The sequence below is a fragment of the Poecile atricapillus genome, chromosome 13 (assembly GCF_030490865.1).
Source record: "Poecile atricapillus isolate bPoeAtr1 chromosome 13, bPoeAtr1.hap1, whole genome shotgun sequence".
In the NCBI taxonomy this organism is placed as follows: Eukaryota; Metazoa; Chordata; class Aves; order Passeriformes; family Paridae; genus Poecile; species Poecile atricapillus.
Genome location: NC_081261.1, coordinates 5763449 through 5777613, shown reverse-complemented (window position 1 = coordinate 5777613; position 14165 = coordinate 5763449). Strand labels below are relative to the sequence as shown.

At 41.7% G+C, this 14165-nt stretch overlaps 1 protein-coding gene across 4 annotated transcripts in view; it reads left to right on the top strand.

Annotated features, from left to right (window-relative positions):
- Positions 1–14165, top strand: part of GRIA1 (glutamate ionotropic receptor AMPA type subunit 1) — a 118344-nt gene that overhangs the window by 76307 nt on the left and 27872 nt on the right. For 3 of the 4 annotated variants that reach the window (XM_058848595.1, XM_058848596.1, XM_058848598.1), the window contains 5 exons: positions 726–893; positions 4766–4870; positions 6976–7086; positions 8043–8249; positions 9405–9775. In XM_058848595.1, coding sequence (XP_058704578.1) covers positions 726–893; positions 4766–4870; positions 6976–7086; positions 8043–8249; positions 9405–9775 — 962 coding nt within the window. The remainder of the gene's footprint in view (positions 1–725; positions 894–4765; positions 4871–6975; positions 7087–8042; positions 8250–9404; positions 9776–14165) is intronic. The other variant, XM_058848597.1, reaches the window with a different exon arrangement.

The window sequence follows — 14165 nt, the reverse complement described above, 5'->3', positions numbered from 1 at the left end:
ATAATATAATACAATATAATATAATACAATACAATACAACACAATACAATACAACACAATACAATACAATACAATACAATACATGATATAATAGATTGTAATATAATATAATAGATAGAATAGAATAGAATAGAATAGAATAGAATAGAATAGAATAGAATAGAATAGAATAGAATAGAATAGAATAGAATAGAATAGAATAGAATAGAATAGAATAGAATAGAATAGAATAGAGTAGAGTAGAGTAGAATAGAATAGAATAGAATAGAATACAATACAATACAATACAATACAATACAATACAATACAATACAATACAATACAATACAATGCAATATAATATAATATCATACAATACAATATATAATATAATAGATTGTAATATAATATAATACAATATAATATAATATCGTACAATACAATACAATATATAATATAATAGATTGTAATATAATATAATACAATATAATATAATATCATACAATACAATACAATATATAATATAATAGATTGTAATATAATATAATAGATTGAATAGAACAGAACAGAATACAATACAATGCAATATAATATAATACAATATCATACAACACAATGCAATACAATACAATACAATGCAATACAATACAATACAATACAATACAAGTTAACAGGCTAGAGAGCTACAAATACATATGTGTGAAGAACACAGAGAACATATAAAATAAAAATGTCTCTCTTGGCAGTACACGTCGGCGCTCACGTACGACGGGGTGCGGGTGATGGCCGAGGCGTTCCAGAACCTGCGGCGGCAGCGCATCGACATCTCCCGCCGTGGCAACGCCGGCGACTGCCTGGCCAACCCCGCCGTGCCCTGGGGACAAGGCATCGACATCCAGAGAGCCCTGCAGCAGGTTGGGAAGGCAGGCTGGGGTGTGTGTGCTGGGAGCTGAGGGTGGGCAGCAGCAGCAGGGCCGGCACAAATCACTGGGGATGAGCAGGAGCTGATCCTTCCAGAGCAGAGAGCTCAGGGCTGCACCCAGCAAAATGCTTCTCCTGCTGCCACCCGAGGTGTCCTTCCTTCTGTTGTTGTTCTAAAGCCAAAATATTGTACCATTAAAGCAAGAATCCCAATCTTTATGTTGCCCTCCCTAAGACACAGACCTGCTCAAACCGTATTTTTTGCAGATTATTTGACTGCCTGCGAACTCAGCTTCAGTTCCAGCCTGCTAATGAATGCATGTGAATTTTGCCTTATGTGTTGGCTGTCACCAAAATGCTCTCAAAGTGCAGATTATAGCTTGTTTCATACTGTGAGGACTCATAAAAATCTTAAGAGCAGCCATTTAGATAGTTTATTTCTCAAATCTGATAGTCTTGCTTTTTTCCTCCTGCATAAAACTTAGATTTTTGAATAAACAAAAATACAATGTGAAATTTACAGCAAGAGAGAAAAATAATTCACTCTTATCAAAGACTTACCAAGGTAGAATATTTTAAAATTTCATTAAATTTCAAGTCTGACATTTACTTCTAGCACTTTTCTTTCTTTTCCTGACAGAAATAAATGTATTCCTTGCAAATACTGCTAGTTCAGTGTTATCCAAATATAGCTTATCCCATCTTCTTTCCTTAAATGTGAAGAAGGCAAGAAAAATAACATTTATTTGGTTAATTTGTATCATGTGTAAAGTTCCTCAAGTATTTTGTTTTGATTTGGTTTTGGCTTACTGGTAAACAGCAATTCCTTTAAAACCAAATCTTACATCTGATTTGATTTTATTGCTTGGATTCAATTTGTTCCCAAGCCTGTCACTGACTTTCTGCATGACCTTGGGCAAATCACTGTCACAGCTTCTCCAAGCCCTTATAATAAAATCAGCCTCCCTGGTGCATTAGGGAGATAGGTTACCTAATAAACATGAAATACTTGGAAGTCTTCTGATGAGCAATAGCTACTCCAGCATTTTTCTTTATTGAATTTATGAGAATAAGATATAAAAATTAGACAGCTGGAAAACACAATTTTATGTGTGTGTGGGAAAATCTCCTCTGAAGTTTCCTTATATCTTCATTAGAACAATTTCAAAAGTCTTGATTTTTCAGCTGGGGTGACTTTGGGTGAAGAACACAAAGACCCTATTGCAAAAGTTGCTTCTTTATAGATGAAAAATAATAGTTTTAAAAAGGCTTGACCAGTTCAGTTACGATGGTCAAAATAAAAGACTGAAACAGGCAGGGCAAGAAGCCTCCTAGCAAAAAAATTAACTATGAATTTGATAATCTTCCAGTATTTAGTAGTGTAGCAAAAGAAGAAGAAAGAGGCAAATGGAAATATAATAACATGATAAAATTGAAGGTTTGAGTTATCCTTTCTGTAAAGACTTACAATTAAGATAATTCTTACAGCTGTTCACAGTGTGCTTTCTCTTCACCTCCCATTTGTTAATGCCTAAATTTTTTTAAAGGAAGAGGTTTCGTTACCTGCTTCTACCCAAATGTCTGGAATAAGCTCCCAAGTTGCCTTATTCCTGTTTAGTGTAGGAAGAAACCACAGAATCCTAAAAACATTTAGGTTGGAAGATCAAAGATCAAGTCCAAATATTATCCCAGCATTTCCAAGTTCACTAAACCACTAAACCATGTCCCCAGCACTGCCACATCCACACATCTTTTAAATCCCTCCAGAAATGGTGACTCCACCACTTCCCTCCCTGAACAGCCCATTCCAATGCTTGACAAACCTTTTGGAGAAGAATCTTTCCTAATCTCCAATCTGAACCTCCCCTGGCACACCTTGAGGCAATTTCCTCTTGTCCTGTTGTGCTGTCTGGAGGAACAGACTGACCCCCACCTCCCTACAACCCTAACAAGGGTTCATGGAATGGCAGGAACAAAGATGAAAAGAAATATGAAGCATTCTTCATTTTTTTAAAAAACAGAAATCTGGCATGTTGCAGGAGAATGTATGTTTTTATTAAAGATAATTACCTTTTTTCTTTCTTTGCAGGAAAAGGCCCAAAATATTCCTTAAAACCACTACACTAAGGTTTCAATTGTACTTTGAAAAGGTTATGATAATTTTAAACAAATTCTTTTTTTTTATCATTATGTGGTCAGCACATCTAATAAGCAGAAAGCTACTCCCTAACTGCTGACAAACCCTTAAAACAGAAGGCCAGAACAGCATCCTTGTGCTCCCAGCAAAGCCACATGGCCATCCATGCCTTACATACAAAGGTGCTTAAATGCTCCATGTCTCCAGTTGACTTGACTGGTGCTTTGCACTGTTGAAGTCAGTCCTCACTGTATTTTGCATTGCATTTTTGCATTTTGCATTGCATTTTTGCATTTTGCATTTACAGTCAGAGGATGATGAATGACAGAAAAGTTTTGCTGAATCCTGCAGCACGGATAGCAGAGATCCCTTTTGCCGTTTCAGCACCACATGGATATCACAGGATTAAGATTTCATTCACTCAGGTAGAAGAAATTGACGCTGTAAACCTGCCTTTAGTGCACACAAAGCTACAAAGCACAAGCACCTGTGACCTCAGCTTCAGAATCGGTCAGAACCTGAAAAGAAAACCACAGGATACGTGAAAAAAAGCAGGCTTGGGAGTGCTTAAGACAATGGTGCTTTTTCAGCACATCTATTTTTTATGGGCATGTTGTGTCTTGTGAAAAGGGAAAAGCATGTTTATCCAAATGTCACCAGGAATACCTCTTGGTTTGAAAGAGCTTCAGAAAATGCTGGCAGATATTCATTTTCATGACAAACCTTTGTTATAACAGATGGAAAACAAACACAGTTTAACCAGATTATCAACAGATTTCCTCTGCAGTGATACAGCCTCATTTCTTCACCATGGGTCTTTATTCTGAGGATCTCAGGGTATTTTAGAAAGCTGTTAAGTGCCTGTCCCCATTTTGCATGTGGGAAGACTTCAGTTACAGGGATGAGAGGTTTGTTCAAAGCAAGTGGAAAGGCAGGGAATGAGCACTTCTCTGGGTGGTGTCCACAGAAACCCAAACCTGCACTCTTTTTCCCTTGTTCCCGGTCCCCACTGCCTGGTCCCCACAGAGTGGTGATTCCAGTCAGTCTCCATTCCAGGCTGGGCACTTTTGCAGCAGGGGAAGTTCAGGATGTGGGATGTGATGTTAGCATCACTTCAGCTCGGCAGTGTTATCAGCAGAGATTTATGGTTCAAAGTTTCCTATGCAAATGTCAATACTAAATTGTTGGATTTTTTTAATCTGGTGCAGAGGTAATTAAATTTGCTTGATAACTTGGACTCCCCTCTATCAAAAGAAGATGGCTGGCAGCTGTGGCCGTGGTTTCATATTTCATCCTGATTTACAGCTCCTGATTTGAGCTGACAGATTCTTTACCAAATCCTGACTCCAGGTCAGATTTAGAAAATACAAAACCCCACAAACTCAAGGAGTTCAGAGCTGATTTAGCTCACTGTCACATCCCAAGAGGTGATGGGCTCACATTGGTGATCTAGCTCTTAGGCTGTGCTATGTTTTAAGCCACTGAGTTTTAAGAGAAGGGGTTTATAAATGAAAGAGTTAGGTAAGAGGATGGCTGTGCCCATGGCCAGGTGTGCTGTAGAGAGTGAGCCTTAGTGAAATCCCAGTTCCAGGCAGATGTGCTGCCTCCCCTGCATGGAATTGAGAGTAATAACTGCACTCAGCACCCTTCTTCCCCTCCCCTCTCACTGCTCCTGAATCACCACAGCATCACCAATTTGCTGTCTTCATTGATATTTATGTATTTAAGGTCCATTTTGAAGGATTGTCTGGCAACGTTCAGTTTAACGAGAAAGGACGCAGGACCAACTACACCCTCCACGTGATTGAGATGAAGCACGACGGGATCAGAAAGGTAAAGCAGAGAGTGACCCAACATCCTGTGTCAGGTTCCAGCCCATGTTTGAGTGGTTGGGTCTCAACAGCTATTCCTGCTCATGGAAGTCTGTCTGTGGAGTCACAGCAAGGGCATTCCTAGCTCTAGGCACGAGCAAAGCCAAGCACGAGGGAGGACTCGTGGTATATTGCTAAAAAAACACAACATTTGGAAGGTGTTATCAGGAGCAACAAGGGCATCTCAGGTGTGGCAAAAATTTTCCAGGATGCTAAAATCTTGGTCAGCTCACCTTTGCTATTGGCACAGTGCGTTGGTGAAGGCCCAGCCACAGGTCTGGCTTTGCCCTTCCACTTTTCCAAGGATAAACAGGGGCAGGGCCAGCAGAAGCTGTTTGCCCCAGCCATTGTAAGTGAGCCCTTTATGTTGACCTAATTCTGCTCTCCTTGAAGTGACAAAAGCTTTACCACTAACCATGTCCCAGTAGCTACACAGACCTTTGTGCTCTTCTGAAGTCTTGATCCCTTTCTGTATCCCAGGCTCTTTGAAAAATCTGGCCTTGTTCACAGATGCCAAGCCCTTGAAACACTAATTCTTTTGAAAATCTGACTCTGGGTGCTTATGTCCCACTTTAGATACCAGGTATTTGAAGAACAGAGAATGACTCAGTTATTCCTTGATAAAGGAGAACTACTACATATTTTGGAAAGGGGCATTCTCTGCATCTCCTCAGTCACTGAAAGGAAAAAAAGACTGTTTGAAAATAAGAAAAATGTAAATAATGAAAGTTCCATATTTACAGCCCCTATGTCAAATTTATACTTACACCTGAGAGCAGCAGGTGTGAGATCAAAGCCCCTCAGAGTCAAGCAAAAAAATGTAAATTTTCTTTGACAAATAAAATAAATGTCATTTTGAAGATATACAAAGCAGTCTTCCTTCACTGCAAAGTATTCATTAGAGGACAAAGGCAGCATCATGCCCAGTTTGGGTCTCTGAACTTCAATAGGTTGGCTGTCTGGAGAGAGTCTAGAAGAGATGAAATAGACTGGCTGAATTTCTTGGTTTTTCTATGTAGTTACCATCAGAAACAGTATTTGTTTAGAAGACTTGTACATCACTGCCATGATGCCTGCTGTATTTTAGATCCACCAGGCTAGAGGTGCAAAGCAAACATCCATCCATGTCTCCACTTTTGTTGCCCTAGTGCAGAGCTTTGAAAGCTCTTTCTTCACTTTCTGTTTTTTTCGTCTGTGCAATGAAAAGTGATTAGAAGCCTGCATAGATTTTTTTTTTCTCAGCTGTTATGATCTCTAATCTGCCATCAGCAGGTTTCTGGTCATGCCCTGGTTAATACATTTTCCCATTTATTGTGATAAGAAATTCCTTTCATATGAGCAGAGCTCAGGCAACTTCTTACTTACATGAGGTGATGGAAAACCTCTTATAAAATCAAGCCCTCAAAGTGGATAATCTCAACCACAATCTTCCTCGAGATATTTGCTGGCACTCTGCTTTACCTGCAAGGAGTGATAGAGCTGCCCAAATCCCTGATTATTATTAAGCAGAATTTTGACCTTAGAGTTCTTCCCTTTACAGGTGTTCAGTTTATTTGTAACCCCAAACTTTTTGACACTGGCACAGAACTGGGGGAGGTGGTGGGGGGGTGGTTCTGACTTGATTTTTTGTCCTGTTGTCTCAAGATGTCCCAAGAGTCAGTCCTATATTCATGCAGGCATTCAGCTGCAGGACAATTTTTCATCACTCTCCAGCACCTGCACCTACAGCAGGCAAGCTCACCATTAGAATAATTTCTGGAAGTCACACAGGGAAAGTGAACTCTCATTGTAGGAATGGCAGTAATCACCAGTACAATGTGATAAATGTTTTTGCATGCATGCAAGCACTGTGCTAGTGTAGCACATCATGCACATTATGTTCAGGCTGGAGGCACAGTGGGATGGGGAATTTCCCTGTCCCCCTCACCAAAGACATGAAAAATCAGGAGAGGAGATCTCTATCTGGGTATGAAAATGCAGAGAAGGCTGATCTAGGTTGGATCACCCTGTTACTGTATCTTGGTTAGCATTCCAAAGACATGTTAATCCTGGTTTTGTATTGGGCAGATTGGTTATTGGAATGAAGATGAGAAGCTGGTCCCAATAGCTGTAGATACTCAAAGTGGCAACGAGTCTACGAGCCTGCAGAACAGGACCTACATTGTCACAACTATCCTGGTAAGTGCCACAACTTCCATCCCAGCTCTCCCTCTCCCCCATCTCCCTGATGTGCAGGCTCCCTCTTCCCACTCATGTGCCCTTCTTTGTATTATATCATTTTTATAATAGCAATAATAATAATAACAACAATAATAATAATAGTAATAATAGCACTTGCTGTTTCCTGTCGGCTCCATAAAGGTATCTGCAAATTGCTGTGGCTAATTAAGTAGGTATTAAAGAGCTCTCATGCTTAAGTGTAGAAAATACAAAAGATTATGACAAGATAATAGAGGCACCAACACAGGTAAATTAAGAACATTGTACCTGCGCTTTGTATTTATCCCACAGAATTGGGGCTGCAGTTTTGGGAAGGATAAGCTGTTTTGTTCGGAGAGCCTGAATCATTGCTTTAAAAGCAAATCTCCACTATAATCATGAAGGAATAATAGGTACCCCACAATGTATGGTATCATATATTATGTCATTGTACACACTTACCCTGCAGAAACATGAACTACTGCTAATTTGGTTGTTGATTGCTTACTGGGAGTCTGCAAAGACACAATACCTAAACTGAGTTAAACACTTTAAGGCTCTCTCCTGTCCAGCAGATTTGATTCTCTGTGCCCACGCAGGCAGGCATGCCTTTAAAAATTCACAGCTCAGATACATTAAATACCCCTTGCAGAACTACACTGAAAGATTTGTTGCCCAAATCCTGCCAGCTACTCCATTCCCCTCAGGTCCATCACTGCAGGAGCTCCACACAGATTCTGCATGAATAAAAAAATATGCCACAATAAAAAAATCAGACTTTGTGCCTTCTGGAATAAGCCCGCGGGGTGTTGGCCATGTCACTTGGCACAGGAACACAAAGCTAGAGCTTTGCAGGGCGACCAGAAGCTGTTCTACAGCTGTTGTGCACCTCTGGAATGAGGAGCAGGGCTCAATGGGGCTCTTCTGTGTGCCAGGAGGACCCGTATGTGATGCTCAAGAAGAATGCCAACCAGTTTGAGGGCAACGAGAGGTACGAGGGCTACTGCGTGGAGCTGGCCGCCGAGATTGCCAAGCACGTGGGCTACCACTACCGGCTGGAGATCGTGCGCGACGGCAAGTACGGAGCGCGGGACCCCGACACCAAAACCTGGAACGGCATGGTGGGAGAACTCGTCTACGGGGTGAGTTTCCAACCTCCACATTTAGCTCTTGGTACCTGGGATTGCGTTCAAGCCCCAGAGTTGGAAGGAGTCCTGCCCTCTCTCAGCCTGAGCTCTCCAGAGGACTGCAGCTCAAACAATCAGCCCAAGTAAAACGTTTTAATTTAGGGAGAGACAGCACATGCTGGGCCTATGGAAATGTCAAAACATTCCCTTTCAACAGTTCCAAGATTCTTTTTCTTTACATTTTTAGAAGAACAAGTATCGAAAGGTCATACCTTCCCATGGGTAGAATCTCCAAATTTTACTCAGTTTTATATTTGCATGGTAATGGCAGGATGAAGGAAGAAAAAGATTTCAAATACTCAGCACATGAGTGGTGAATAGAAGGATGAGATTACTTTCTGTCCAGCCACTCATTTCCATCATTAGGGATGTACACCTGCACCCTACACTTCTAAACCTGGTTTGGTCTGGTAGTTCATACTCTGTGATGTTTAGGTCATCCCTCAGACAGAGGGGTCTAATTTCCCTTCCCCTTCCCTTCCCTTGCAAGGGAAATCATGCAAGGAGCATCAGTTTCAAAGTCCATGTGAGACTATGTTGGAGTGGGGATGATCCACTCCACTGGGAGATGGTAGCTCCACTGTAAATGCTCCAACGTAAATCCATTTCAATGCTTTTCCCTCTCCATTTTCAAGATGGATTGCAAAATTAGTGGAGAGAACATATCAGTGTTGCTGGACCATTTTTCCTCTTCTCCTGCATCAGTTATGCAATCAAAAAATGGTTCCTGATGGAAATAAACATCCTGACATCCTTTTTCAGGAGATTGGCCTTTCCTTGCCTCTTTTGATGTCTGGATGATAAAGCTCTTTTAGAGAAAATCATCTTCATCAGACTGTGGCATCAGTGGATAAATCAGATGAGAAGAGCTGGGTGGCTGCAAAAAGAAAGCACTGTGATTTCAAAACAGATCTGGTAATCAGGAGCGATAAAATGGAAATAATCCACCAATATTATGGGCTTCTCCTTTTTAACCTTTTCCTTGGAATTGGTTTTGTCTGATTTCTTCTGATATAGCAAGGTTAAACAGAGATTAAAGGATCATACACTGCAGTTAGTAGAAACATTTTACTCCCCATCTGCAAATCCCTTTTCTGTCTCCTTTTTCAGAGGGCAGATGTGGCTGTGGCACCATTGACCATCACCCTGGTTCGAGAAGAAGTTATAGACTTTTCCAAACCGTTCATGAGTTTAGGTATATCAATAATGATAAAAAAACCTCAGAAGTCCAAACCAGGAGTTTTTTCCTTTCTGGATCCTTTGGCCTACGAGATATGGATGTGCATTGTTTTTGCCTACATTGGAGTGAGCGTTGTCCTCTTCCTGGTGAGTCGCTTCAGCCCTTACGAGTGGCACACTGAGGAATTCGAGGAGGGACGGGACCAGCCAGCCACTGACCAGACAAATGAGTTTGGGATATTCAACAGCCTCTGGTTCTCCCTAGGAGCTTTCATGCAGCAAGGATGTGATATTTCTCCAAGGTGGGTTGCCTTCCCAAATGAACCTTCTTCTAGTTTGCATGGTTTAATCCTTCTTTGTGTTTTGAAGCTGAACAGGTTCTACTTTGACCTCCCTCCCTGAAACAAAGTGTAGTTTTGTGAATCAGTTACAGACTCAGAAAAGATCCAAAAGTTCACAGTTCTCACAGCTGTGAACTTGGGACCTCAAACCTGACCCTGTGAAAATAGTATTTAAATTGTTTTGGAGGAGTTCTTTTGAGAGAATTTACAGAAATCATAAAAAGCATTTCTAAAGCCACACAATTGCAATCAAACTTTGTCAGTCATTTATTTTGTTGCTAGTAGAAATAAGATGATTCTAGCATTATAGGGAAGATAAAAACTTCCAGCAAGGTTTGGAGAAATAATACAGTAGGTGCTCAGAGAAAGGTTATATGGTCTGTGTCAAACATTATGAAGCACAATGAGTGGCTTAATTATTACTGGCCTTTGAAAAGGTTAGAGAAAGACTAAGTTTTATTCTGCTTCCCATTTCAGCCAACAGTTCTGCTGCCTGAAAGTTCAGTGTGACCCAACATTCAAAGTCTTCCTAAAGAGACTTTTTGGTGAATGACTCTTGTGATTTACTTAGATAATTTTTCCTTCCTTTTGCGGGCTTTGTCTCCCTTCTCTTCAAAGGAAGTTTCATGCAGAAATACCCGTCTTATGGGTGAAGACAGTGGGCAGAGGTTGATTTCCAGCCTGCTGTGGTGGCATCAAAGCTCAGGGGATGAGAAGGAGACACAGCTCCGTTGACAAGTGGAGATAACTCTGTGCAGCTCAGCACAGCTCCCCGGGGATGGCAGGGAAGGCTGAGCAACAGCTTTTTGCCTATCAGATGCCAATTTATCCAAATGTTAATGAGCTTGTGATAGCAAGGAAATAACAGTCTGCAGGGCACTTTGATAGTGACAGCCTTTATGAATATGTTTTATTATCTGATCATTGATTAGTAGGAGGCCAGGCAGAGAATTCAGAAAATCTTCCCAGCAGAGGGAATTGCAGCTTTATTGCTGTCTTGTAGCCAGCCCTGTGCATTAGGATCAGGTTATTGTGACTTTCATTCTCGTTGTGTTTGTCATCATTATTCTTATTTAGGAAAGAGAATATCTTCCTTTAGGGTCATTTCAATAGGTGGTTTCTGATTCGAGGAGGAGCAGGGAGAGGTGAAAAGCTGAGGCTTTGAGGAATAGCAATTTTGGTAACATCTTTAAAAAAAAGTGTCAGGGAAAGATCAGTGGGTTTGATTCAGCTAACATGATTTGCTCTAGCTAAATAACATGCTTTGAATCACCATTTCAAAGTGTGGTTTTATTTTGCTTTGAAATGGGAAATGAGAATTGTTCCATCATTGTTGCTTTAATGTTGGTTGATTTAATCATCTTGATAATGAAAATTACAATTTCATCAAAACCAATATTTTCCCATGGAACACAAGAGCAGTTTCTGACTGCTACAACTATTGGCAAGATGATAAAAACTTAAAAATTAAATATGGGAATTATTATAACTCCCAGTACTCTGAGTACAGCTTGTTGAGATGGTTGTAAGGGGAGAGGGACATTCCTGTGCGATGTGAAAGCCAGGAGGAAGCAGAAGAGTGAGAATTTCCGTAGGATGTTGTTGTGCAGAAAGGCTCTGAGCACACTCTGCATTTCACATGTACTTTTCACACGAACCCAGAGCAGGCTTTCTGTGACACATCACTTAGAAATGAACACTTGGTAGAATGACACTGTGGGCAGGTGGGGATATCTGCTCTATTCTATTTCCTATGTGGTTGCTTCTAAACTTATCACTACTATCTCTCAGCATCTCCCCAGTAATGCATTAACCAACAGAAATAGCTTCTGTTATACATCTGTTCTGTCATTCTCTCCCCAACAGAAAGGAGCAAGTGCAGGGGTGTATTTTGTTTTTTTCAAGGTTTTTGGGTTGTTTATTTCAGTTTTGTTTTGGAAAGGAGCAGGGGAAATTTGTCTGGAGGTTTGTTGTTTTTTATTTTCCAGAGCATGCTTGTTTTAAGTGCATATGCCACTATGTATTTATCATTTTAAAAAAAGTAAGATCAAAACTGCAGACACATCACTCAGCACAGCGGGTGGTGAGGTTTGCAGAAATAACTTGCTCTTGTAAATGTGCATTCCTCAGTCTCAGACCAGTCCCCAGGGAACTTCTATGCCCCAAAGAGAAAAAAATTTGCTTTTGAAGGAAAGTGTTGTCCTTTTTTAAAGACAGACTTACTAGGCAGAGCTTTAAATAGGCTTTTAAGACACTGGGGACAACCTACCAAGGACTTTAAAGACACACAGTAAATTTGGTGGCCTGTGGATGGCTAGGAAAGAGCAGAGCTGTGGGTTACCTGCTCATAGCCTCTTCACAGGAGGTCAGCTGGTATCCTTGAAGCTCTGAAGCCCTCACCTCTAGACATCGACAGGGTGGATGTGACAAAGGGCAGGCAGTGACCAGCCATGGAGAGTCCCAGCTGGAGCTGGTGGCAGTCTGTGTTGTGCCTTTGGGTGCTGAAACATGAGCATGAGCAAGGAATCCATCCCTCCAAAGCCATAAAGGGATGGCTCGATGGTAAATGCATGGCTTCAGGACAAGGGGGCTGCGAGCTCTCGGACATTTCCCACTGGAGCGTGTGTCCACCTTCATCACCATCACCATCACCATCACCATCACTGGCTGTGGAGCAGTCCCTACCACGTGGACTCATTTGTCCTGGTTGAGGTGAGACAGCCCCTGTTGCTGCCCTTACAGCTTTCAAAGCACAGCTGATACCCAGCAGGGTCAGGGAGGAGCTCGGAGCTGTGCACAGCTCCACAGTGACAGGCAGGAATCAGTGAAGTCTGAAACGGGCCATAAACCATCAGGCTTTGCAAAGTGCCACCTTAGCTTCAGAAAACGGTCATGAAATTGCAAAAGCACTCATTAAACATGAAATACAGACCCAGAAAGGAGCTTCTCAGAGCAGGCATCAGAGGTAATAAATAACCCGCAGCCAATAGCGAGAGCCTGCGGAAAGAAAAATGTGAAGTAAATGTGACTCACATTGTACCATTTTCAGAACTGTAATTTGATAAATTGTCTTCAGAGCTTAAAATAACCGCAGTGTGTAGCAGCTGTGGGGAGTAGGACCTTGCTAAAGTCCAGCACTTTGCCATTCCTCACTCAGGATGGACCTGAGGCCTTTGAGAAGCCCAAGGGATGCTTGGGCTTCTCAACCTGCTCTGCAGCAAAACAAAGCATCAGAATTGTTCATGTTCTCCATCATTTTCTGCAAAATAAATTATTTGACTGTTGTGAAAAGGATGGAAAAACAGAGCAAAATAGCATCTCTTGTCAGCTTCCTATCTTGATCTCCTGTTTTTTGTTATCATAAAATGTGTTGCTTCATATAGTTTGAGCCCAAAAGCAACTTTTTATATATTGGAGACTATTAAATTTAATCCAGTTACTCTTCCTGTGACTCAGAAAATTTATGTCTGACTAAAATGAAATACATTTGGTTAAAACAGGTCTTCCAGAGAGGCATTTATTCTTCACTTGAAAATACCATGAGATAGAATAGACAGTTACTCTCAGCTGAGTTGACTGTAGGCATCTTGTCCCATCTCAGCTTTGGCAGGTGAATAAATATCAGACAATATCACCCAGTGAATGCAGACATCTTTTCTGCCCTGCCAGAGGAACCTTAAATGAAGATCTCCAAAAATTAGCCCAACTTCTTGGAGCCTCTTTTTATTGTTGAAAAAAAGAATATACATATTTGGAATTCAAATCAAAGTCTACTGTCAGTAGAAGGGAAATGTATTCTCCTGTCATGGCACACCAAGGCATCAGGTCCTGATACCTGGACAGCACAGCTTGAAATCACTCCTAATAATCTGTCTCATTGTTTTAAGAGCTGGAGATGTCGTGGTCAGCCTGTGCTGGGAGTGAAATGGTGGATGAAGCTTTCGTGCCATCTGTGTCTGAGAGACAGCCAGGCTGGACAGGGGATGTTTTGGGAGCATCAGCAGGGCTGCATGAGCAGGGAGAGCCCCTGTGCTCCTCTGTGCACAGCTGGGAGCTGCTGGGGTCACACCAGCGTTTCCTAAAGGCTGTGGGGCTCCATGTGTGCAAGGAGACATGGCACAAGGTGCAATCCACCCTCCAGCTGGTTTGGGATGAAGAGTTAACAGGGTTTTCACTGGCCTGCAGCCCCAGAGGCGTGCAGGGTGCAGGGGATTGTGGCCAGCAGGGACCCCCGGCTGGCGGGGCTGGGTGTGCTGAGCAGGGAGGTTTGCTGGCAGAGATGATGAATGACTGCACTCCCAGGCAGGAAGGAGAGAGACAGATGCTGGCTGCTCTCCAGTCAGTAGATACA